At 46.8% G+C, this 26,396-nt stretch overlaps 1 protein-coding gene across 1 annotated transcript in view; it reads right to left on the reverse strand.

The window, feature by feature from the left end:
- Positions 1-18,476: 18,476 nt before the first annotated feature.
- The window catches only part of LOC123134526 (vegetative cell wall protein gp1), a 121,635-nt gene continuing 113,715 nt past the window's right edge, over positions 18,477-26,396 (reverse strand). Inside the window, exons 2-7 of the mRNA XM_044554041.1 lie at positions 22,152-22,501; positions 21,764-21,848; positions 21,535-21,607; positions 20,569-20,739; positions 19,495-20,209; positions 18,477-18,869 (exon numbers count right to left, since the gene is read on the reverse strand). Coding sequence (XP_044409976.1) covers positions 20,729-20,739; positions 21,535-21,607; positions 21,764-21,848; positions 22,152-22,501 — 519 coding nt within the window. The 3' untranslated portion in view covers positions 18,477-18,869; positions 19,495-20,209; positions 20,569-20,728. The remainder of the gene's footprint in view (positions 18,870-19,494; positions 20,210-20,568; positions 20,740-21,534; positions 21,608-21,763; positions 21,849-22,151; positions 22,502-26,396) is intronic.

Raw genomic sequence — 26,396 nt, forward strand, 5'->3', positions numbered from 1 at the left:
AAAGAAAAATGTTAGGCATCATCGCAATGGCATAGCAAAAGAGCGAGCAATCTAGCATAGCAAAGATAGTAGTGATTTCGAGGGTATGACCATCTTGCCTGCAAAGTTGTCAGAGTTGACTGGATCCTCGAAAGCAAACTCAACGGGCTCCTCGTTAGCGAACTCATCTCCCGGCTCTACCCAAACAAGACAAACAAGCAACAAGGACACAATCAACCACGTGCAAGGATCAAACAATATGGTGCAATGATGATATGCTATGCGGGATGCGATGCGGGATGCATATGCAAGAGTTGACAAGGGATGCATGAACCTGGCCTCAACTTGGGAATCCAAGTGTGCCACTGGAAAGATGAGATGAAATCGCTTGAAAACGATATAAAGAACGCCGAAATCGGAGTTACGGTTTGGAAATGGCAAGCGATTCAAATATGACACCGGTCTACGATTTACAGCAAGTAGCCATCTAAATGCAATGAAACGAACATGCTACAGCACCCAAACATGACAAAAAAATACATGGTAGGGATGCATTCAAGATGCTTAACAAAAGTCTAGCACTGTGCTACGACCAATTCATCCATTAACAGGTTCAAACAAGCATGATAAAAATGCATATGGTAAACAAATCTCAGACTTAGTGAAATTAACACTTGTCTGGAATTTCAGATCAGATAGCCCTCTTCGGAGCAACAAAACTACATGCTACAGGACCTGAACAAGACAAATTAAAACATGGCATGGAGCTACTCAAATAGCTTAACAAAAGTCCCTTAGTGACCTTGAGTCAAAAGGGATCAGAAAATATACTAACAAGCACGTGAACATAGCAAAAGCATAATCAGTTTTCAGACTTAGTGAAAACTGGCACATGCTGAAAACAGATCTCAAGTAGGCATGTAAACGAGCTCGATGCACTCACTAAGGTGCAAGTCATGATAAGATAAGCATACATCTATCAAGAACACACAAAATTCAAGCTAGACATGTCAAGAACAATGGCATAGCATGCACGGATCAACTACAACAACATCGGCAAAATTGCAAACAAGTTGACAATCTGCCCAGATTCACAAAGTAGCAAAAGTAGAGCTCGATTGACTCAAGCTAGGATGCTCCATAATTGCAAACAAAGACATGGATGCATAGAGCACTGCAAGATTAATAAAACATCCTTACTGATCATCCTCAAAAGAGGCACGGATCGCTCGTAAACAACATGAACATATGACAACATGAGATAAACAGCTCAAGGACTTAGTGGAAATGCTAAGTCCCTGAAATCAGAAATACCAAGTGCCTCACTTTGCAAGCTTGCACTAGTCACCACACACATCACAAAAATACATGGGTTGCACCTCTGGAGAGATGACAAAACCCTTAACAAAACATATGTAGAGCATCAGGGCATATCATGCACACAATAATCATGGCAAAAATGACAAAATGCTAAATGGAGCAGCACATCTGACAATTATCTCAAGTAGCCCTCTTCTAACAGCATTTCGGGCATCAAGATGAACTCAAATGAACATGATGCAATGGAATGAAATGATGTACTCTCTGAGGTGAACATTTTGATATGCTATATGCATGAATCGGATCTACGGATGCAAAGTTACGGGGCTATGAACAGGAGCACTTGGACTAGAAAATCCAGGGACTTAGTAGAAAAATCAACCTCCGGATCTAGGGTTTCGGTGGCACACAATCCGAGGCGGCGGCGCGCGCACTGTTCACCGGAGGCGGCAGCCGGAGTTGGAGAAGCCGGAGCTCGTCGCCGGCGTTGGAGAGAGAGGAGGCTGGGCGGCGCCTTCGGAGGAGAGCGGCGGCGAGGATACAGCGGCGAGGGGCGGCTGGATCCGAGCGCTCTCGCGCGGCGGTGCGGCGGGCAGTCGCCGGAGTGGCGCGGCGGTAGCGGTCGCCGCGATGGGCGGCGAGGCAGCTTCGGGCGGAGGAGGGAGAAGACCCGGGCGGCGGCGGGGATCCCGGGCCATGGGGGCCGGCCACGGGCCGAGCGGGCCCTCGCGGCGTTCGGCGGTGATGTGGGGCGCCCGCGCCACGTGGCGCGCCCCGGTTGGCGGCGGCGAGCAGCGGACAACGTCCGTCAGTGGGGGAAGTTTGTCCGGCGCGACAGCAGACGGATCTAGGGTTAGGGAAAGAGTGGTACCGCGAATATTAGAGGGGGGTCGTCTATATAGGCATAGAGGGAGCTAGGAGAGTCCAAATGAGGTGCGGTTTTCGGCCACGCGATCGTGATCGAACGCTCTAGATGATGGAGCAGAGTTAGGTGGGTTTTGGGCCAAATTGGAGGGGTGTTGGGCTGCAACACACACGAGGCCTTCTCGGTCCCTCGGTTAACCGTTGGAGTATCAAACGAAGTCCAAATGATACAAAACTTGACAGGCGGTCTACCGGTAGTAAACCAAGGCCGCTTGGCAAGTCTCGGTCCAATCCGGAAATGTTTAATTCCCACACACGGAAGAAAGCTAGAAATGACCACCGGAGGAGAATGAAGCGCCGGAATGCAAAACGGACAACGGGGAAAATGCTCGAATGCATGAGATGAACACGTATGCAAATGCAATGCACATGATGACATGATATGAGATGCATGACAACGATAACAACACACGGAGACAAAGACCTGAACCCGAGAAAATAAAATAACTTAACGCCGAAAACGGCAAGAGTTGGAGTACAAATTGGGAAAGTTACATCTCGGGTGTTACACCACTTCAGCCCATAGGGCCCTCCGGGATGGGTGGCCCCACCCGGTGGACCCCCGGGACCCTTCCGGTGGTCCCGGTACAATACCGGTGACCCCCGAAACTCTCCCGATGGCCGAAACTGCACTTCCTATATATAATTCTTCACCTCCGGACCATTCTGGAACTCCTCGTGAAGTCCGGGATCTCATCCGGGACTCCGAACAACTTTCGGGTTACTGCATATTCATATCTCTACAACCCTAGCGTCACCGAACCTTAAGTGTGTAGACCCTACGGGTTCGGGAGACATGTAGACATGACCGAGATGGCTCTCCGGTCAATAACCAATAGCGGGATCTGGATACCCATGTTGGCTCCCACATGCTCCTCGATGATCTCATCGGATGAACCACGATGTCGAGGATTCAAGCAACCCCGTATACAATTCCCTTTGTCAATCGGTATGTTACTTGCCCGAGATTCGATCGTCGGTATCCCAATACCTCGTTCAATCTCGTTACCGGCAAGTCACTTTACTCGTACCGTAATGCATGATCCTGTGACCAGACACTTGGTCACTTTGAGCTCATTATGATGATGCATTACCGAGTGGGCCCAGAGATACCTCTCCATCATACGGAGCGACAAATCCCAGTCTTGATCCGTGTCAACCCAACAGACACTTTCGGAGATACCCGTAGTATACCTTTATAGTCACCCAGTTACGTTGTGACGTTTGGTACACCCAAAGCACTCCTACGGTATCCGGGAGTTACATGATCTCATGGTCTTAGGAAAAGATACTTGACATTGGAAAAACTCTAGCAAACGAACTATACGATCTTGTGCTATGTTTAGGATCGGGTCTTGTCCATCACATTATTCTCCTAATGATGTGATCTCGTTATCAATGACATCCAATGTCCATAGTCAGGAAACCATGACTATCTGTTGATCAACGAGCTAGTTAACTAGAGGCTTACTAGGGACATGTTGGTGTCTAAGTATTCACACATGTATTACGATTTCCGGATAACACAATTATAGCATGAATAAAAGACAATTATCATGAACAAGGAAATATAATAATAATCCTTTTATTATTGCCTATAGGGCATATTTCCAACAGTCTCCCACTTGCACTAGAGTCAATAATCTAGTTACATTGTGATGAATCGAACACCCATGGAATTCTGGTGTTGATCATGTTTTGCTGTAGGGAGAGGTTTAGTCAACGGATCTTCTACATTCAGGTCCGTATGTACTTTACAAATATCTATGTCTCCATCTTGAACATTTTCACAAATGGAGTTGAAGCGACGCTTGATGTGCCTGGTCTTCTTGTGAAACCTGGGCTCCTTGGCAAGTGCAATAGCTCCAGTGTTGTCACAGAAGAGTTTGATCAGCCCCGACGCATTGGGTATGACTCCTAGGTCGGTGATGAACTCCTTCACCCAAATTGCTTCATGCGCTGCCTCCGGGGCTGCCATGTACTCCGCTTCAAATGTAGATCCCGCCACGACGCTCTGCTTCCAACTGCACCAGCTTACTGCCCCACCATTCAAAATATACACATATCTGGTTTGTGACTTAGAGTCATCTAGATCTGTGTCGAAGCTAGCGTCGACGTAACCCTTTACGACAAGCTCTTCATCACCTCCATAAACGAGAAACATTTCCTTAGTCCTTTTCAGGTACTTCAGGATATTCTTGACCGCTGTCTAGTGTTCCTTGTCGGGATTACTTTGGTACCTACCTACCAAACTTACGACAAGGTTTACATCAGGTCTGGTACACAGCATGGCATACATAATAGAACCTATGGCTGAGGCATAGGGGATGACACTCATCCCTTCTATATCTTCTGCCGTGGTCGGACATTGAGATGAGCTCAATTTCACACCTTGCAACACAGGAAAGAACCCCTTCTTAGACTGATACATATTGAACTTCTTCAATATCTTATCAAGGTATGTGCTTTGTGAAAGACCTATGAGGCATCTTGATCTATCTCTATAGATCTTGATGCCCAATATATAAGCAGCTTCTCCAAGGTCCTTCATTGAAAAACTCTTATTCAAGTACGCCTTAATGTTGTCCAAAAGCTCTATATCATTTCCCATCAAAAGTATGTCATCTACATATAATATGAGAAATGCTACAGAGCTCCCACTCACTTTATTGTAAACGCAGGCTTCTCCATAAGTCTGCATAAACCCAAACACTTTGATCATCTCATCAAAGCGAATGTTCCAACTCCGAGATGCTTGCACCAGCCCATAAATCGAGCGTTGGAGCTTGCACACCTTGTCAGCATTCTTAGGATCGACAAAACCTTCCGGCTGCATCATATACAATTCTTCCTTAAGGAAACCATTAAGGAATGCCGTTTCGACGTCCATTTGCCATATCTCATAATCATAGAATGTGGAAATTGCTAACATGATTCGGACGGACTTCAGCTTCGCTACCGGTGAGAAAGTCTCATCGTAGTCAACCCCTTGAACTTGTCGATAACCCTTAGCGACAAGCCGAGCTTTATAGATGGTCACATTACCATCCGCGTCTGTCTTCTTCTTAAAGATCCATTTATTTTCTATGGCTCGCCGCTCAACGGGCAAGTCAGTCAAAGTCCATACTTCGTTTTCATACATGGATCCTATCTCGGATTTCATGGCTTCCAGCCATTTGTCGGAATCTGGGCCCGCCATCGCTTCTTCATAGTTCGAAGGTTCACCGTTGTCTAACAACATGATTTCCAAGACAGGGTTGCCGTACCATTCTGGTGTGGAACATGTCCTTGTGGACCTTCAAATTTCAGTAGGAGCTTGATCAGAAGTATCTTGATCATCATCATTAACTTCCTCTCTAATTGGTGCAGGCACCATAGGAACATTTTCCTGAGTTGCACCACTTTCCGGTTCAAGAGGTAATACTTCATCAAGTTCTACTTTCCTCCCACTTACTTCTTTCGAGAGAAACTCTTTCTCTAGAAAGGATCCATTCTTGGCAACAAAGATCTTGCCTTCAGATCTGAGGTAGAAGGTATACCCAATAGTTTCTTTAGGGTATCCTATGAAGACGCATTTTTCCGACTTGGGTTCGAGCTTTTCAGGTTGAAGTTTCTTGACATAAGCATCGCATCCCCAAACTTTTAGAAACAACAGCTTAGGTTTCTTCCCAAACCATAATTCATACGGTGTCATCTCAACAGATTTCGATGGAGCCCTATTTAAAGTGAATGCGGCAGTCTCTAAAGCATAGCCCCAAAATGATAGCGGTAAATCGGTAAGAGACATCATAGATCGCACCATATCTAATAGAGTGCGATTATGACGTTCGGACACACCATTACGCTGAGGTGTTCCAGGTGGCGTGAGTTGTGAAACTATTCCACATTTTCTTAAGTGTCTGCCAAATTCGTGACTCAAGTATTCTCCCCCACGATCTGATCGCAAGAACTTGATTTTCCTGTCACGTTGATTCTCAACCTCACTCTGAAATTCCTTGAACTTTTCAAAGGTCTCAGACTTGTGTTTCATTAGGTAGACATACCCATATCTACTCAAGTCATCAGTGAGGGTGAGAACATAACGATAGCCATCGCGAGCCTCAACACTCATTGGACCGCACACATCAGTATGTATGATTTCCAATAAGTTGGTTGCTCGCTCCATTGTTCCTGAGAACGTAGTCTTGGTCATTTTACCCATGAGGCATGGTTCGCACGTGTCAAATGATTCGTAATCAAGAGACTCTAAAAGTCCATCTGCATGGAGCTTCTTCATGTGTTTGACACCTATGTGACCAAGGCGGCAATGCCACAAGTATGTGGGACTATCATTATCAACCTTACATCTTTTGGTACTCACACTATGAATATGTGTAGCATTACGCTCGAGATTCATTAAGAATAAACCATTCACCATCGGAGCATGACCATAAAAAATATCTCTCGTATAAATAGAACAACCATTATTCTCGGATTTAAATGAGTAGCCATCTCTAATAAAACGAGATCCTGATACAATGTTCATGCTCAAAGCTGGCACTAAATAACAATTATTGAGGTTTAAAACTAATCCCGTAGGTAAATGTAGAGGTAGCGTGCCGACAGTGATCACATCGACCTTGGAACCATTCCCGATGCGCATCGTCACCTCGTCCTTCGCCAGTCTCCGCTTATTCCGCAGCTCCTGCTTTGAGTTACAAATGTGAGCAACTGCACCGGTATCAAATACCCAGGAGCTACTACGAGTACTAGTAAGGTACACATCAATTAAATGTATATCACATATACCTTTCGTTTTGCCGGCCTTCTTGTCCGCTAAGTATTTGGGGTAGTTCCGCTTCTAGTGACCATTTTCCTTGCAATAAAAGCACCCAGTCTCGGGCTTGGGTCCATTCTTTGGCTTCTTCCTGGCAGCTTGCTTGCCGGGCGCAGCAACTCCCTTGCCGTCCTTCTTGAAGTTCTTCTTACCCTTGCCTTTCTTGAACTTAGTGGTTTTATTCACCATCAACACTTGATGTTCCTTTTTGACTTCTACCTCTACTGATTTCAGCATTGCAAATACTTCAGGAATGGTCTTTTCCATCCCCTGCATATTGAAGTTCATCACAAAGCTCTTGTAGCTCGGTGGAAGCGACTGAAGGATTCTGTCAATGACCGCATCATCCGGGAGATTAACTCCCAGCTGAGTCAAGCGGTTATGTAACCCAGACATAGTGAGTATGTGCTCACTGACAGAACTGTTTTCCTCCATCTTACAGCTGAAGAACTTGTCGGATACTTCATATATCTCGACCCGGGCATGAGCTTGAAAAACCATTTTCAGCTCTTCGAACATCTCATATGCTCCGTGTCTCTCAAAACGCTTTTGGAGCCCCGGTTCTAAGCTGTAAAGCATGCCGCACTAAACGAGGGAGTAATCATCGGTACGTGTGTGCCAAGCGTTCATAACGTCTTGTTCTGCAGGGAGAACAGGTGCGTCACCTAGCGGTGCTTGTAGGACATAATCTTTCTTGGCAGCTATGAGGATGATCCTCAGGTTCCAGACCCAGTCCGTATAGTTGCTGCCATCGTCTTTCAGCTTGGTTTTCTCTAGGAACGCGTTGAAGTTGAGGACAACGTTGGCCATTTGATCTACAATACATGTTGTAAAGATTTTAGACTAAGTTCATGATAATTAAGTTCATCTAAATCAAATTATTCAATGAACTCCCACTCAGATAGACATCCCTCCAGTCATCTAAGTATAACATGATCCGAGTTAACTAGGCCGTGTCCGATCATCACGTGAGACGGACTAGTCAACATCGGTGAACATCTTCATGTTGATCGTATCTTCTATACGACTCATGCTCGACCTTTCGGTCTACTGTGTTCCGAGGCCATGTCTGTACATGCTAGGCTCGTCAAGTCAACCTAAGTGTTTGCATGTGTAAATCTGTCTTACACCCATTGTATGTGAATGTTGGAATCTATCACACCCGATCATCACGTGGTGCTTCGAAACAACAAACTATCGCAACGGTGCACAGTTAGGGGGAACACTTTCTTGAAATTATTATGAGGGATCATCTTATTTACTGCCGTCGTTCTAAGTAAACAAGATGCAAAAACATGATAAACATCACATGCAATCAAATAATAATAGTGACATGATATGGCCAATATCACATAGCTCCTTTGATCTCCATCTTGGGGCTCCATGATCATCTCGTCACCGGCATGACACCATGATTTCCATCATCATGATCAACATCATCGTGTCTCCATGAAGTTGCTCGCCAACTATTACTTCTACTACTATGGCTAACACGTTTAGCAATAAAGTAAAGTAATTTACATGGCGTTTCTCAATGACATGCAGGTCATACAAAAAATAAAGACAACTCCTATGGCTCCTGCCGGTTGTCATACTCATCGACGTGCAAGTCGTGATTCCTATTACAATAGCATCATCACATATATATCATTCATCATTCATCATAACTTTGGCCATATCACATCACAAAACACTTGCTGCAAAAACAAGTTAGACGTCCTCTAATTGTTGTTGCAAGTTTTACGTGGCTGCAATAGGGTTCTAGCAAGAACGTTTTCTTACTTACGTGAAAGCCACAACGTGATTTGTCAACTTCTATTTACCCTTCATAAGGACCCTTTTCATCGAATCCGCTCCAACTAAAGTGGGAGAGACAGACACCCGCCAGCCACCTTATGCAACTAGTGCATGTCAGTCAGTGGAACCGGTCTCACGTAAGCATACGTGTAAGGTTGGTCCGGGCCGCTTCATCCCACAATACTGCTGAAGCAAAATAAGACTAGTAGCGGCAAGAAAGTTGACAACATCTACGCCCACAACAAATTGTGTTCTACTCGTGCAAATAGAACTACCCATAGACCTAACTGTTGGGGAACATTGCAGAAAACAAAAAAATTCCTACGGTTTCACCAAGATCCATCTATGAGTTCATCTAGCAACGAGTGATCGGATTGCATCTACATACCTTTGTAGATCACTCGACGTGATCCAAATCACCGGAGATCCTAGCGCCGAACGGACGGCACCTCCGCGTTCAACACACGTACGGTCAGCGTGACGTCTCCTCCTTCTTGATCCAGCAAGGGGGGATGAGAGGTTGATGAAGGTCCAGCAGCACGATGGCGAGGTGGTGGATGCAGGGGTCACCGCAGCAGGGCTTCGCCATTATACTGTGAGAGGGAGAGGTGTAGCAGGGGAGAGGGAGGCGCCAAGACTCAAGGGTGCGGCTGCCCCTCCCTCCCCCCCTTTATATAGGCTCCCCTAGGGGGGTGCCGACCCTAGGAGATGGGATCTCCTAGGGGGGGTGGCGGCCAAGGGTGGAGTGGCCCCCAAGGCAAGTGGGGCGCCCCCCCACCCTAGGGTTTCCAACCCTAGGCGCAGGGGGTGGGCCAAGGGGGGCAAACCAGCCCACTATGGGCTGGTTCCCCCTCCCCACTTCAGCCCATGGGGCCCTCCGGGATGGGTGGCCCCACCCGGTGGACCCCCGGGACCCTTCCGATGGTCCCGGTACAATACCGGTGACCCCCGAAACTCTCCCGATGGCCGAAACTGCACTTCCTATATATAATTCTTCACCTTCAGACCATTCCGGAACTCCTCGTGACATCCAGGATCTTATCCGGGACTCCGAACAACTTTCAGGTTACTGCATATTCATATCTCGACAACCCTAGCGTCACCGAACCTTAAGTGTGTAGACCCTACGGGTTCGGGAGACATGTAGACATGACCGAGATGGCTCTCTGGTCAATAACCAACAGCGGGATCTGGATACCCATGTTGGCTCCCACATGCTCCTCGATGATCTCATCGGATGAACCATGATGTCGAGGATTCAAGCAACCCCGTATACAATTCCCTTTGTCAATCGGTATGTTACTTTCCCGAGATTCGATCGTCGGTATCCCAATACCTCGTTCAATCTCGTTACCGGCAAGTCACTTTACTCGTACCGTAATGCATGATCCCGTGACCAGACACTTGGTCACTTTGAGCTCATTATGATGATGCATTACCGAGTGGGCCCAGAGATACCTCTCCATCATACGGAGCGACAAATCCCAGTCTTGATCCGTGTCAACCCAACAGACACTTTCGGAGATACCCGTAGTATACCTTTATAGTCACCCAGTTACGTTGTGACGTTTGGTACACCCAAAGCACTCCTACGGTATCCGGGAGTTACATGATCTCATGGTCTTAGGAAAAGATACTTGACATTGGAAAAACTCTAGCAAACGAACTATACGATCTTGTGCTATGTTTAGGATCGGGTCTTGTCCATCACATTATTCTCCTAATGATGTGATCTCGTTATCAATGACATCCAATGTCCATAGTCAGGAAACCATGACTATCTGTTGATCAACGAGCTAGTTAACTAGAGGCTTACTAGGGACATGTTGGTGTCTAAGTATTCACACATGTATTACGATTTCCGGATAACACAATTATAGCATGAATAAAAGACAATTATCATGAACAAGGAAATATAATAATAATCCTTTTATTATTGCCTCTAGGGCATATTTCCAACACCAGCGCCGGACTTGTCACCATCGTTGTTTTGGTTCGCCTCCGTCCAAACCGAGCGCGTCACTGCACTCAGTGCACTCCCAGGAGCCCATAGCGCCCACCAACTCCTTCTCCCATGCAATGTAGCGCCGAACCCATCGTTGCCCGAACTCCGCCCGCTGCCTTGGAGCTCACCATCGTCGGCTCCGGCCACTATAGGCCCGGCTTCCACCACCACTCAACGCGCGCTGGCAAGAGCTCTCCAATGAGCCCAAGAACGGCCTCGTCTGTGCCCTGTGGGCGTTTTCCGAGCCGCGCCGCCGTCTCTGGCCTCGCTAGCGTCGAGTCGCCGGCGGGTTTGACCCCGCTGACCAGGGGGTTGACCTCCCCTAGATTTGGACAGGTGGGCCCAGAGCCCTGCTAATTTTAGTTTAGTGCTAATTAACTTTTAGTTAACCAGATAAGTCACTAGCATGTGGCTGACGCCCTAATTAACTTAGCTTAGTATTTAACTTAGCACTCATTAACTCTGCTAATTAGCTGTGACACTGACACATGGGCCCCACTAGTTAGGTTTGACCTGGACCCTCCCTGTTGACTGCTGACGTCACAGTGATGTAGTGCTGACGCAATTAATTATTTTCTGGATTTATTCTTATTCAGGAAATTCCAGAAAATAGAGCTAACTTCTAAAAATCATAGAAATTAATCTGTAACTCCAAATGCAAAGTGTTATATATGAAAAATGACCAGAAAAATCCAATCTATCCATCTGTACTAGTTTCATGCATGTTTAAACAAGTTAACTTGCTGTTTAGTACAAAACATGATAAGGCACTATTTAATATCACAAATGAGTTTGAACTTTGAATCTTTGGTACAAAATAGCTCAAACCCATCTGGTTGTAGTTGCATTAGCCCAACACACTCATTTTACCATGTTATGATCATGCATCATATTGTGCATTGCAATGATTGTGTTTCTTTCTCTGTTGCCGGTATTTGTCCCCTCTCGATAAACATGGTTTCGATGATGAGATCGATGACACCGATGAAGAACTATAATATCTTCAGAAGTGCCAGGCAAGCAAAACCCCCTTGTTCATTCCGATACAATCCCACTCTCTCATTCCTGCTCTCTTTTACTGCATTAGGACAACAACGATTCAACTGTTACATGTTGTGGTAGTTGAACCCCTTTCCTCTGCATGACCTGTCATTGCTACAGTAAATAGATGAAACCCACTAGCATGAGTAGGAGTTGTTTGAGCCCTGATATGCCTACTCATTCATGCTTAATTGTCATGCCTGCTACTGCTTAGAGTTGAGTCAGGTCTGATTCATCGAGGATGAATTGGAATGGTGATGAACATGTCCTACTGTGTGTGAGTTAAGTGTGTGAGCACGATTTGGTAAAGGTAGCGGTGAGAGGCCATGTAGGAGTACATGGTGGGTTGTCTCATTGAAACTGTCCTCAGGAACTGAGTTCTGTGTTTGTGATCCATGAACAACTACTAACACACATTGGGATCCTTAATTGACTCTCTCGACTTATTAATCGCCTTGATCTCTGTCTAGGAGTTGCAACTAGTTTCTTGTGTTTGTAGGATATGTGTTGGAGGCCGTGCGTAGTGCTGACCCTAGGGGTGGGCTATGATGCGGTAGATACACCGGGGCATGGTGTAACAGGCGCCCGTTTGGTGTCTTGGGAACCCTGCACACATCATTTGGGGCTATGAGAGAAACCCCGGCCGGATCTCCTCACGGATGGAACCCGAATAGGCGATAAACCTGGACTAGAGACTTGTGTGGTTAGTCAGGTCGTGGCCAACTCCCTCACCAAGCTTCCGCTTGAAGGTTGCCGAGATACACGATGTGTACATGGTGGTAAGTGGCAAGAGCGTGTGTGAATAAGTACACCGCTGCAGGGTTAGAAATGATCTATTCGAATAGCCGTGTCCGCGGTAAAGGACTTCTGGGTTGCCTATAACAGTTCATAGACAAGTGAAAGTGGATACTCTGAAATGCGCAAGATAAGCGTGAGTGCTATGGATGGCGTTCTCGTAGGTAGATGGTAGCGGATCCATAGTGGTGTATTGATATGGTGAATATGTGGACTCGTGTGCACCACCTCAAAAGAGTTACTTGCAGTCGTAGTTTAAGATAGCCACCGAGTCAAAGCTGGCTTGCTGCAGTTAAACTCCACCACCCCCTTTGTTGATACCGATGCATATGTAGTTAGTTCTGATGTAAGTCTTGCTAGGTACATTTGTACTCACGTGTGCCTATTTTATGTTTTGCAGAGAGACGTCAGTCTCGCTAGTAGTTCTGTGTGGACTTTGACGTTTAGCTTGATACCTCAGCTACAATCATGTGCCCTCGGCAAGATCTGGTAGATAGTCAAGCTTCTCAGCCTTTTTCATTTGTAGATGTCTGTACTCAGACATGTTAAGCTTCCGCATGTGCTTTGACTTGTATGCTCTGAATGTTGGGTCATGAGACCCATGTTTGTAATATCTCTCTCCTCGGAGCCTAATGAATAAATACTTTGAGTTGTAGAGTCTTGTTGTGATGCCATGTTGTATTTACACAGATCAAGCATATTGTGTGTATGATTTGAAATTCTTGGTATGTGTGGGATCCGACAACCTAGTTGTTTATCCTTGATAGCCTCTCTTATGGGGAAATGTATTCTTGTGCTTCCATGAGCCATAGTAGTCTGCTACAGCCTGGTTCACCGGAGTCCTGCTAGCCCAGCACTACTGCTCCGGAACACTTGACTGGGCGACATGTGATTCACTTTGTTCCTGTGTCTGTCCCTTCGGGGAAATGTCACGTGGTGACATCCGGAGTCATGTCTAGCCTGCTACAGCCCGGTTCACCGGAGTCCTGTTAGCCCAGTGCTACAGCTAGGATTCGCACGCTGCTGACCGATATGCTCGATGTTGATTCATATATGCGTGTCCCCTAAGTTAGCGCCACTTTGGGTTCACGACTAGTCATGTCGGCCCGGGTTCTCTGTCATACGGATGCTAGCGACACTATCATATACGTGAGCCAAAAGGCGCAAACGGTCCCGGGCCAGGTAAGGTGGCACCCATGGGAATACCGTGCGTGAGTTCACAAAGTGATATGATGTGTTACATGCTAGATCAGTGTGACTTAGAATCGGGGTCCTGACAGAAGCCGCCTAGTCGGAGGGTTTGGCCTACAGCCAGGGCTCCCCCCGAGGTGATGTTGTCCTTGACAACAAGACGAGCCATCCAGCCTTATCGTGACGGCACAGTGGAACTCTCAATGAAAGCAGCAATGTTGGTGTCAAAACCGGCGATCTCGGGTAGGGGGTCCCGAACTGTGCGTCTAAGGCGGATGGTAACAGGAGGCGGGGGACACAATGTTTACCTAGGTTCGGGCCCTCTCGATGGAGGCAATACCCTACTTCCTGCTTGATTGATCTTGATGATATCAGTATTACAAGAGTTGATCTACCACGAGATCGTAGAGGCTAAACCCTAGAAGCTAGCCTATGGTATGATTGTTGTTTTGTATGTTGTCCTATGGACTAAAACCCTCCGGTTTATATAGACACCGGAGAGGGTTAGGGTTATACAAAGTCGGTTACAAGGGAGGAGATCTACATATCCGAATTGCCAATCTTGCCTTCCACGCAAAGGAGAGTCCCACCCGGACACGAGACAAAGTCTTCAATCTTGTATCTTCATAGTCCAACAGTACGACCAAAGCATATAGTCCGGCTGTCTGAGGACCCCCTAATCCAGGACTCCCTCAGGCTCAATCACGCTGGAGGTGGTATTCGGTTCCCCGGACAACTTCCGAAGCGAAGAGTTAATCTTCGACATCGTCCCCTTCCGCAGTGGCTACCATGAATTACTCGGACGAACCGCATTTGCTAGATTCAATGCAGTACCACACTATGCCTATCTCAACCTGAAGATGCCCAGTCCGCGTGGTGTCATAACAGTCAACTGAAACACAGAACGCTCCCTCCGGATAGCGGAGCACACCGCCGCCCTAGTAGCAGAGGTACAAAGTGGACTCCTGAAGCAGCAGCATAATCTGGCTGCCGAGCCCCTGGACATCATTAAGAGGGTCCGGACCACACTGCAATAGGACAGCGCGGCTCGTCAAGAGCTCGATTAGCAATTCGGCCTCCATCCCAGTCCCGATGGGGTAGTGGCATTCATACCACGCTTCCATAACTACGTGCTCAAAATTCCATGGGCATCGACATAGGCACAAGCTATCCCGGATCCATGGTTCGGCCAGACCGATCTCGGACACACATATAACTTTACTATATATTTTTTCCTTGTTTCAGGTTTCTCCTATGAGGGTCTCCTTCGATGGCATGATTAACGACCCCGTCAAAGGACAAACACACCAGATTGACATAGAGCACATGCGTACATGGGAAGCCCTAGAGGCTAACCGTTTTCAGGACCCACGCGCAATCCGCCTCCAGGTATGGCATGTCAAATATCCGGTTGCTTTTTGCATTATCTTGTACCAATGTGCTTGGACGCATAAACCAAATGGAAACAGTTCATGAGCCAAGTTCAAGGGCTCCGGACCCTATCTCTTTTCTCCCTCTGTTTTCCTTTATATTTCTTATTTCATAGCAGTCGTACACACGGGTACGTGTCATATTTGCCAGGGGCTGCCCATCGCCCCATGATACGGCAACAAAGCCCGAACAATCCCTAAAGATAAGTTCGGCACCTCGAATTTAGCATTATATGCATTGGCTCTGTATCATGTCTTTGGTCAATAGTTCGGTTGCCCGGCTCATGTGCTTGCTACCCTATGTTCCGCTAAATCAGCTAGGGTAGTAAAGGGAGAACTACTGCGATTGTGCCCTGGCCTTGACCAGATGAGCACCTCAGTAGAGAAAGCCAAAAACTGACTGTCATGATACGGCGAGAGCCGGTCAGCTGTTCGAGGGTCACAAATCGTTGGAGATTTTTTCCGCATTATGTGAAAGATCGGCACTTCACGATCAAGATGCTAACAGTCCCCTGGTTCGAACCAGGAGCTGCACCTATGCTTTATTATAAAACTCCTATGGCTAAGTGAGGGCGTTTATGCCGTACAGTCTGATTGCCTTGTTCGTTGCGCTAAACAACTCCTTCAAGGACCATACAATTGGATCAAGATTGTTTAGATTCCATCCCGAACACCTTTGTACTACTTACATGAGAGCAGAAGCCGACGACTGGCCAACCCTCAGATTACATACAAAACAGCCACACGGGAGGAAACAATTCAAAGCATAACAATATTATATTACAAAACTGACTTTGTTCCAGTAATATAAGGCAAAGGTAACACACGTACATTTACTCAAATACAATATCCTGCGAACATTGTGTCACCGCAAGACGGGAACCCTCCAAGACATCTGCAAAATACCGTTAGGGTGCGGTGTTCTTTGCCCTCCGGTGGCCCTGTGGTCACCTCGACGGTGTCCATCTTCGCCCACCACATCTTGCAACGGGCGAAGGCCATGCGCGCACCTTCCATTCAGGCCAAGCGCACATGATGATGTCCAGTCGAGGACAGGCGCTCACCATTTGCCTCACGAGTCTGAAGTAACTGATTGGCCTAGCTTTGGCTGGCCATAGCCGGATTATGAAATCCTTCATGGCTAGTTCGGCCACCCTATGCAGCTCCACCAGTTGTTTGAGCTGATTGGTGAAGGACACGGGATGCTCTGGCCCCGCATACTGTGACCAGAATAGCTTCTCCGTAGAACACCCTCCTTCGGCTCGGTAGAACTCCGCGGCATCTAATACACTACATGGCAAATCCGCAAATGCTCCTGGGGAACTCCGAACCCGGGTTAGTAAAAGGTACTGCTTCTCGTCACACTTGCTTTGCATCTTAAATGCCTTACCCGCCGTGATCTTCTTGGCCTCATTCCGTGCGGCCTCCACGCTCTGACGAGCCTTGGCGAGTTCGGTCCCTTGAACCGACGCATCATGCTCCAAGGCTTCGCATTTCTTGACCGCATCCTGGAGCTCCTACTGGATTTCCTTGACCCGGGCCTTGGACTTCTTACAAGCGGCCTGCTGTTGGACAGCCTTCTCCTCGGCCTCGCCCAGGGCCTTCTTCAGGGCCTCGACCTTGGTCGCAGCTCCTACACATACTACGACACAACGGTCAATATATAGCGCCTGTCCTTTGTAACAAACAACAAGTAGTCACTCAAATTGCCTCTCCTGGAGCCGAACCTTGACCTCGTCGAGCTCGTTCTTGGTCCGCTCCAGCCTGTGCCTCAGCTCAGAGACTTCGACAACATGGGAGGTCGCGGCTGAGGGAGTCCTGGGCTAGGGGTATCCGGATGGCTGGACTATACCTTCAGCCGGACTCCTGGACTATGAAGATACAAGATTGAAGACTCCGTCCCGTGTCCGGGAGGGACTTTCCTTGGCGTGGAAGGCAAGCTTGGCGATATGGATATGTAGATCTCCTACCATTGTAACCGACTTTGTGTAACCCTAACCCTCTCCGGTGTCTATATAAACCGGAGGGTTTAAGTCCGTAGGACAACATACAGAACAACAATCATACCATAGGCTAGCTTCTAGGGTTTAGCCTCTCCGATCTCGTGGTAGATCTACTCTTGTACTACCCATATCATCAATATTAATCAAGCAGGACGTAGGGTTTTACCTCCATCAAGAGGGCCCGAACGTGGGTAAAACTTCGTGTCCCTTGCCTCCTGTTACCATCCGGCCTAGACGCACAGTTCGGGACCCCCTACCCGAGATCCGCCAGTTTTGACACCGACATTGGTGCTTTCATTGAGAGTTCCTCTGTGTCGTCGCCGTTAGGCTTGATGGCTCCTACGATCATCAATGGCGATGCAGTCCAGGGAGAGACCTTCCTCCCCAGATAGATCTTCGTCTTCGGTGGCTTCGCACTACGGGCCAATTCACTTGGCCATCTGGAGCAGATCGAAAGCTATGCCCCTAGCCGCCAGGTCAGATTTGGAAGTTTAAACTACACGGCGGACATCCGCGGGGACTTGATCTTCGACGGATTCGAGCCACTGCCGAGCGCGCCGCATTGTCACGACGAGCATGATCTAGCTCTGTCGCCGAATAGTGCCCTGGAGGCCGCACCCGCATCGGCTTCGACCCTTAATTCGGAGCCAATTGCACCGATCGAGGATGGGTGGTTGGACGCCGCCTCGGGGCACTACACCACGACACTCAAATCAGCGTGAAACAATCTGTTCGCATATGTCACCTAAGGCGACACATTTAGTGTCAGCAAAGATCTATGGCGACAGAAATGAGTTGTCGCCTATAGTCCTGCCGGGAAAGGCCTTTACCGACAAATAAATCTATGCCGACAGACAGTTTGATGGGCTAGGTGAGATCTATGGCGACCGGCAATTCTATACCGATGGACTATGCTATGCCGACAGATCATCTGACACTGTGCTATGCCAACACAGTGCAACGTCCATTTTTACGCCGACAGTTTGTCTGTTAATGTGCTATGCTGACACATAGTGCGACGTCCAATACTTCTGCCGACACTTTTGCTGCCAGGGCTCTACATTTCAGCACAAAATGCATTTACACCATATTTTCAATAAAATTACATGCGTTCAATGCACAATACATATACAAATAATTGCACTCTTCTATTCATCACAAGACACCATTCACCATTCACTAGTACATTTATTCAACATATATTGAAAATTTGTTATCTTCACTCGAGTTTTCTACAACCATGAAGGTAATACATAAGTCGACATACAAGATGTGTCCTGCTGCAAAATATAAAGGCTAAGCTCCTAAGAGACCAATTGTTCGATCACTTGGCTACTACAAAATACTTCCTCTGTGCTGAAGTACTTGTAGTTGGGGGAAATTAGTTCAAGTTCCCCCAACTACGAGTATTTTGGTACAGAGGGAGTATTATGAAAGAGACCAATCCTTCAATCACCAAGCCGGCATCAACTTCCATATGAACAAAATGTGTCTACCATGTTATGAACAAAAGCGATGACCGAGACATCTTAGATCAACTTGTGGACTTGCAACTTTCTGTCATGTCCCTGCAAAAAAAGAACTTCTGTGTTTGAGCAATCATAGAAATGAGAATTTTTTCAAACTTGCGAGTTGCCAATGATCCCAAAGATCTAAAACAATATCTAAAAAATAGAAGATATTGCAAACAGTTTGGTTACATAAGATATCCTTATTAGAAAATAAACCAAAGCCACGCGCTAGCTCCTACCATATCACATGGTTTACTATAAAAATTATGCGCCCATTCTTAAGCAATCAGATTTGTTCTAAGGCATCAGTAATAAGGTTCTTACTGTAACTTTAGAGATTTGAAGAAGACCAGAAAAAAGAGGGAAGCACAAGGGAAGAGAAGGGATGGCTGATGGAGAAATACAGTGATGAGAAAAGAGTACAACAAGGGGGTAAATAAAAAGTGACAAAATACATTGACAAACAGGTCTAACTGTGAACAGAGTGTGTTTAAGTACATTTGATACTGAATTTTCTCTGTGAAGTGGATGATAAATTTTGCTCTTATTATTGCACATCCTATGATGCTGAAGCCGTTCTTTACAACATGAATAAAATAGAAATTACATTAATGTAGTGAATATTACACATAGAAGACTGTAGGGAAAATATAATTAAAAGGTGAGTGCAAGATCACCTGACCTATGTTTCGCGAGGGGCACCACGCTTTCGTCTCGGAACTCTTGGTCGTCGGAGGATGAGATCAGACCAACTATTGATTGCATGAGGTCAGGAACGTATTCAAGAATCTGGAATTCTCATAAACAACACGTTACTACAATGCTTGTTGTCAGTTCAGGTAGCAAAAGGAAGAATGGTTGGCCGAATAATGCACATATTTTGTAAGGCCATGCCGAGCTGACGATCCTAAGGTGCAGCACAACATGTAACATCAATATATAATGCTTACTAATATTCCTGCTTCTGTTAAAAATGGTAACCATAATATCAGTTTGTTCCTCAAAGAATACGAGGTTGGTTTGCACTGTTATTTGCACAGATTAAGACAGTTTGCACCCTAGTCTATCTACTGGCAGTATAGCATCAGCTCTCATCCAACTAACAATAATATGTCTTCAGTTAAAAAATTATGACAGGCTGAAAGTAAACAAGAAATGAAAGTCTTCACAAATGTGTTGCTCTCCTGTTAGCAGAAAACATGCAGCACATACTTGTAGATTCCTCTAGTTGATAGACCAAGAAAATAAGATGAATCAGATAGACAGAGCTAGATGGTGCAATATCCCATGTTGGTGCTCCAATCTATAAGGCCGAATTGATTAAGGGCTCTTCAATCACCACCACCACCACGGTTAGCATTCCCTTGGTTGTGACCCACAATCTAGTCGATCAGTCACTGCAAGTATTAAAGCAGTAAGAACATGCACACTCACCTAAATCTGTTTCTGGCGAACATATGTGCCAACTGCATACAAACTGGGCTGAGTTGTTCTTTTAGTATACGAAATTATTTGCAACACAAAGAATCTCTGTTTATTACACTATTTTCTCAAGAAAACATTGCTTGGCTTTGATAGTGGTAATATTGAGATAATTGAAACTTAGCGATAGAAGTAAAGGAAGCATGATCACACACACACACACACAAAGCTACTTTCATTAGGAACTTAGATGATTAATTAGGAGAAAGAAAAGTAAAGAATGTTAAACAAGTCAAAATTAGTAGAGAGGAAAACACGGAGAATTGGCTAATACCTTGATTAAGAACTTGAACAGTGCAGTAGTGATCAACATGTAAAGAAAAAAGTACTTCATGGGCCACTGCCAAGATCACACCTTCTTCCACATTGTCCGTCAGCTCAGAACCCACAGCCAACAGCTAGCCTTTTCCGTGCTTGTCGTTCTTTACCTTGGTTTATTCAGCGGCTGAAAGTAACGAATGTAAGAAATGAAAGTCGTCACAAATTTGGTACTCTCCTGTTAGCAGAAAAAATGCAACACATGTGGGTTGTAAAGAACATATTTGAGTATAATGGAGTGTATTAGATAAAAAGGTAGATGCTAAACTTGGTAATTGAGGAAAATGAAAACACTAAAATACGGTTCAGTTTATTACTAGGCAATATCACATGCTAAGTAATAATTATCGTTTCAAAAGCAAAAGGCACGTTCAACAATAAATATCAGTTTATTGAGAATATGGTTTCTGTTTAGTACTAAGGGTACTGAATTGATGTTCCAAACATCCAATGTGAAGCTAAGATTTCAAGGTTATCTCTTTATTTGTGGTCTCTGACATTGTCATATCTAAAATCTGTCGTAATAACAGGAAGAAGCATATAGAAATGATGTAATAACAGGCAGAAGCATATAGGTTCAGTTCCGCCCTTTCACACTATAGACCAAATGTTAATTTCTGTAAAGGAACAGGAAGCATATTGGGCTGATTGCATGGAATGGGAGCTATAAATGTTGGGTGCACAACCTTTCTTGAAATAGATATGACCAATATTTCCAGCAATTAAGAGAGTCATGTTTCATATTTGGGGTTACAAATCAATTGTCAACAAGAGATGCACTTCAAAGGATACAAATTAGACTTTATACATCACTTTTAAATGCAAAAAACAAAATGGTGATGCAGGGTATTATCCCAAAGAATGAACAATTCTGTGGTACATAATCGCAAAAATCACACTTCAAAGATTGTACTTTACGTACCTAAAGTTGTACACCACAGTCCTGCTAGAGAATCTGGATACTTGTTCCCATTGATGTCATAAACATAAGAACCCTGCATATGTAGGTTAACATTGTATAAGAAAAACATAGATACATAGTTTACATCCATAGCATATTGTAATTAACATCTTAGCTGCCATTTCCAATATCAAACGCTACATTGCATGAGAAGTAAACATATATAATGCTATAATTAGAGAGTCGCAACCTTAGATCTCTCAATAACCAACAGATGCACACCATTGCTCTGCCATCCAGCTGTGAATGGTGCCAACATGCCATGCCCCTTAAACCTGGGAAGGTCATACTATCAAAGTCAGTACTGGCTAGTAAACTGAGTGACTTCTTCCCTGCACTATCTCTCTTCTCCTTTCAAATAGAACCTGCTGTCCATCAAAATCCATGGCAGCGAAGAGCGGATCTTGCCTCAAACCACTGAAAATGAAATCCTTATGCTAGCTGGTGGTCAAATGTTCCTTTTCCCCTTCGATTAATCTCCTATATTATCTAATTTCAGAACCCTAATTTGACCTTGTTGCCAATAATGGAGATGAGAGAGAACAAGGGTAGGCAGATCGGGAAGATTTGCAGCTTGCCTGTTGAGATCTGGAGGTACACGTGTCGCCGGTGGAGGAAGAAGAACGGCGGGCGGCTCCTCAGAATGGACGGCGCAGCTGCTCCTCAACGGCGGGTGGTGGGCGGAGGATGCTCCTCTGTCGCGGACGGCGCTGCTGCTGATGCTGGCTGAGGGAGGAACGCCCGGGGTTTGAGATGCAGTGGCATGAGGGGACCAGCGTGCGGGCTTGGCCGGCGGCACGAAGGTCGTGGGTGCCGGCGCGGGCGCATTAGGTTTAGGTCTCTGTGTTGTGTGTGGGCAGCAGCGAGAGGGAGGGGTGAGATTGGGGAACGATGATATTATTGGATTTGGGGAAAGTGGGTGTTTCACCTAGAGTGTCCACTGTTCTCATCCCGCACCATATAAGTATTTTGAATGGACCCACCTGAACAACCCCGACACTTTTTGTGTCCCTAAGAATCGGCGACACACAAACAATCAGTAGAGTCTTTATGTGCCGACAAAAATTACGTCGGCGCTTTGGCGGTGCTTTGGCGACAAATAATGTGTCATGTGCTTATATAACACTAACTCACTATGTGTCGGTATACTTTGGCACAAAAAAGTGTCGGTGATTCTCACTTCTACCAACAGATGCATGTCGTCTTTGTAGTGTCGTGGTGTAGTGGGGGCTGCGATCCCAACGGCAATCGAGCCGAACACCAGCCCCGCACTCCGCGAGACTCGTGACTCCAAGGAGCCGGACTCCTCTCCGGACTCCGAACCCTCTGCGCCCCTGCCGATTGAATCCGATTAGGCGCCGATCATGGAGTTTACTGCCATGGACATCTTTCAGCATTCGCCTTTCGGCGATATTTTGAAGACACTAAAGTCTCTCTTTCTATCAGGAGAGCCCTGGCCGGACTACGGTCAGCAAGGTTGGGATACGGACAATGAAGAAATTTAAAGCCCACCCACCACCCACTTTGTAGCCACTGTCGACGATTTAACCGACATGCTCGAGTTCGACTCCGAAGACATCGACGGTATGGACGCCGATGCAGGAGACGATGAAGAACCAGCGCCTATTGGGCCTTGGAAAGCCACCTCGTCATATGACATATACATGATGGACACCCCAAAAGAAGGAGATGGTGATGGAACAGTGGAGGATGACCCCTCCAAGAAACAGCCTAAGCGCCGGCCTCAGCGGCGCCGCTGAAAATCCCGCCAAAGCAAATACGGTGATTCCAGCACGGGAGATAATAATACTCCGGAGAGGGCCGAAGAAAACCCCCTCCAGCAAGATTCAGCACAGGAGGATGGAGAAGCCAGCCCTCATGAGAGAGCGGCAGATAGAGAGGAGGAGGACGATAATTATATGCCTCCCTCCGAAGACGAGGCAAGCCTCGACGACGACGAATTCATCATGCCAGAGGATCCCGTCGAGCAAGAGCGTTTTCAACGTAGGCTTATGGCCACGGCAAGAAGCCTCAAGAAAAAATAGCAACAACTTAGAGCTGATCAAGATTTGCTAGTCGACAGATGGACTGAAGTTCTTGCGGCCGAAGAGCATAAACTCGAACACCCCTCCAAGAGCTACCCAAAGCGCAGGTTGCTACCCCGATTAGAGGAGGAAGCACTTAAACCTACATCACCAGCACTTGATATGGCCGACCGGCCACCTCGTGGCCGCGACAGAGAGGCCTCTCGGCCCTCCACTCAAGCCGCACCCCGTACCAAGGCACGGGAAAAAGCGCCTGACCTGCGAGATATGTTGGAGGACAAGGCAAGGCAAACAAGATCGATCTACGGATCGCGTGGGCGCCCCACGACTCGAGACGGTAACCGTCATGCCGGACACTAATCCGGTAGGGCCGAACATAGTAGACAAAGCTCATTGGAGCTACGTCGTGATATAGCCCAGTACAGAGGCGCCGCACACCCACTATGCTTCACAGACGAAGTAATGGATCATCAAATCCCCAAGGGTTTCAAACCCGTAAATATCGAATCATATGATGGCACAATAGATCCTGCGGTATGGATCGAGGATTATCTCCTTCATATCCACATGGCCCGCGGTGATGATCTCCACGCCATCAAATACCTCCCACTCAAGCTTAAAGGATCAGCTCGGCATTGGCTTAACAGCTTGCCAGCAGGATCAATCAGTTGTTGGGAGGACCTGGAAGCCGCATTCCTCGACAATTTCCAGGGCACTTATGTGCGACCACCAGACGCCGATGACCTAAGCCACGTAATTCAGCAGCCAGAGGAATCGGCCAGGCAATTCTGGACACGGTTCCTAACAAAGAAAATCAAATAGTCGACTGTCCGGACGCAGAGGCCCTAGCAGCCTTCAAGCATAATATCCGTGACGAGTGGCTTGCCCGGCACCTTGGACAGGAAAAGCCGAAATCTATGGCAGCACTCACGGCACTCATGACCCGCTTTTGCACGGGAGAAGGCAGCTGGCTTGCTCGTAGCAACAATATGACCAAGAACCCTGGTAATTCGGATACCAGGGACAGTAGTGGCAGGTCGCGTCGCAACAAGCAGAAGCGCCGCATTAACGGCGACAATGCCGAGGATACGGCAGTTAATGCCGGATTCAGAGGCTATAAATCCGGTCAGCAGTAAAAGACATTCAAAATAAATCCTAGGGCCCGTCCAGTTTGGACTGAATACTCTACCGCTTGTGCCAGATACATGGCACCCCCGAAAAGCCGGCCAATCACACCAATAGGGATTGTTGGGTGTTCAAGCAGGCAGGCAAGTTAAATGCCGAAAATACCGACAAGGGGCTGCATAGCGATGACAACGAAGAGCCTCGGACGCCGAAAAACAATGGACAGAAGGGTTTTCCCCCACAAGTGCAGACGGTGAACATGATATATGCAACCCACATCTCCAAGAGGGAGCGGAAGCGCGCGTTAAGGGACGTATACGTGGTAGAGCCAGTCGCCCCAAAGTTCAACCCATGGTCCTCCTGCCCCATCACCTTTGATCGAAGGGACCATCCCACTAGCACCCATCATGGCGGATTCGCCGCATTGGTTCTAGACCCAATTATTGATGGATTTCATCTCACTAGAGTCCTTATGGACGGCGGCAGCAGCCTGAACCTGCTTTACCAGGATACAGTGCGGAAAATGGGCATAGATCCCTCGAGGATTAAGCCCACCAAAACGACCTTTAAAGGCGTAATACCAGGAGTAGAGGCCAACTGTACAGGCTCAGTCACACTTGAAGTGGTCTTCGGATCTCTGGATAATTTCCGAAGCGAGGAGTTAATCTTCGACATAGTCCCATTCCGCTGTGGCTATCACACACTGCTCGGGCGAACCGCATTCGCCAAGTTCAATGCGGTACCGCACTACGCATACCTTAAGCTCAACATGCCAGGCCCTAGAGGAGTAATTACGGTCAATGGAAACACCAAACGCTCTCTCCGAATGGAGGAGCACAGGGCGGCCCTTGCATCAGAAGTACAAAGCAGCCTCTCCCGGCAGTTCTCCAGTCCAGCCATTAAACGTTCGGACACCGTCAAGTGCGCCCGGAGTAACCTACAACAAGACCGCCTGGCACGTTCCGAGCAGGCGTAGCAATGCGGCCCCAACCCCAGCCCTCGCAAAAATGCGACACCAGTGCTTCGCGTACATAACTACGCTCTAGAAATACCATGGGTACAGGGGGAGAGGCACCATCACGGCATGCCCAAAACACGGCTTAAACCGCACCAGGGGCTGCCGATTTTTTAATTTTCTCTTACTTTTAGGACTCCACTCTTTGGAAGGCCTATTCGGCAGTTCAATTGCCGCACAAACGATGCAAGAACCAGGGAAGCAGACAAGCCATGCCACATTACGGAACTCCCAGGTGGTCTCTATCATGAGCAGTATACCTGTTTGACATACCATTCCATAGCCTGCCCTTGGAACGGACATGTTAAATAGTCCAACCTTTTGCTTATCGCATTATTTGTATCGTTCTTCTTTGATCACAGCCCTTTTTAATAAACAATGCATAGCTTTTGTCTATTTTTGCATTACTCTTTTTTTATAAATATATGTTCCTTAACGACATGTTGCACCCGTACACTTTGGTACGGCCAAAATACGCCAGGGGCTTTAGTACCCCTCAATATGGTGTGGGAAGTCCGAACACTTTAATAAGTGCGGCACGCCGAACTTATAGCATTATATGCATCGGCTCCGAATCATGTCTTGGGTCAATAGTTCGGTTTGCCTGGCTCCTATGTTTTGGTGCCTTACATTCCGCT

The sequence above is a fragment of the Triticum aestivum genome, chromosome 1A, assembly GCF_018294505.1.
Source record: "Triticum aestivum cultivar Chinese Spring chromosome 1A, IWGSC CS RefSeq v2.1, whole genome shotgun sequence".
NCBI lineage: Eukaryota > Viridiplantae > Streptophyta > Magnoliopsida > Poales > Poaceae > Triticum > Triticum aestivum.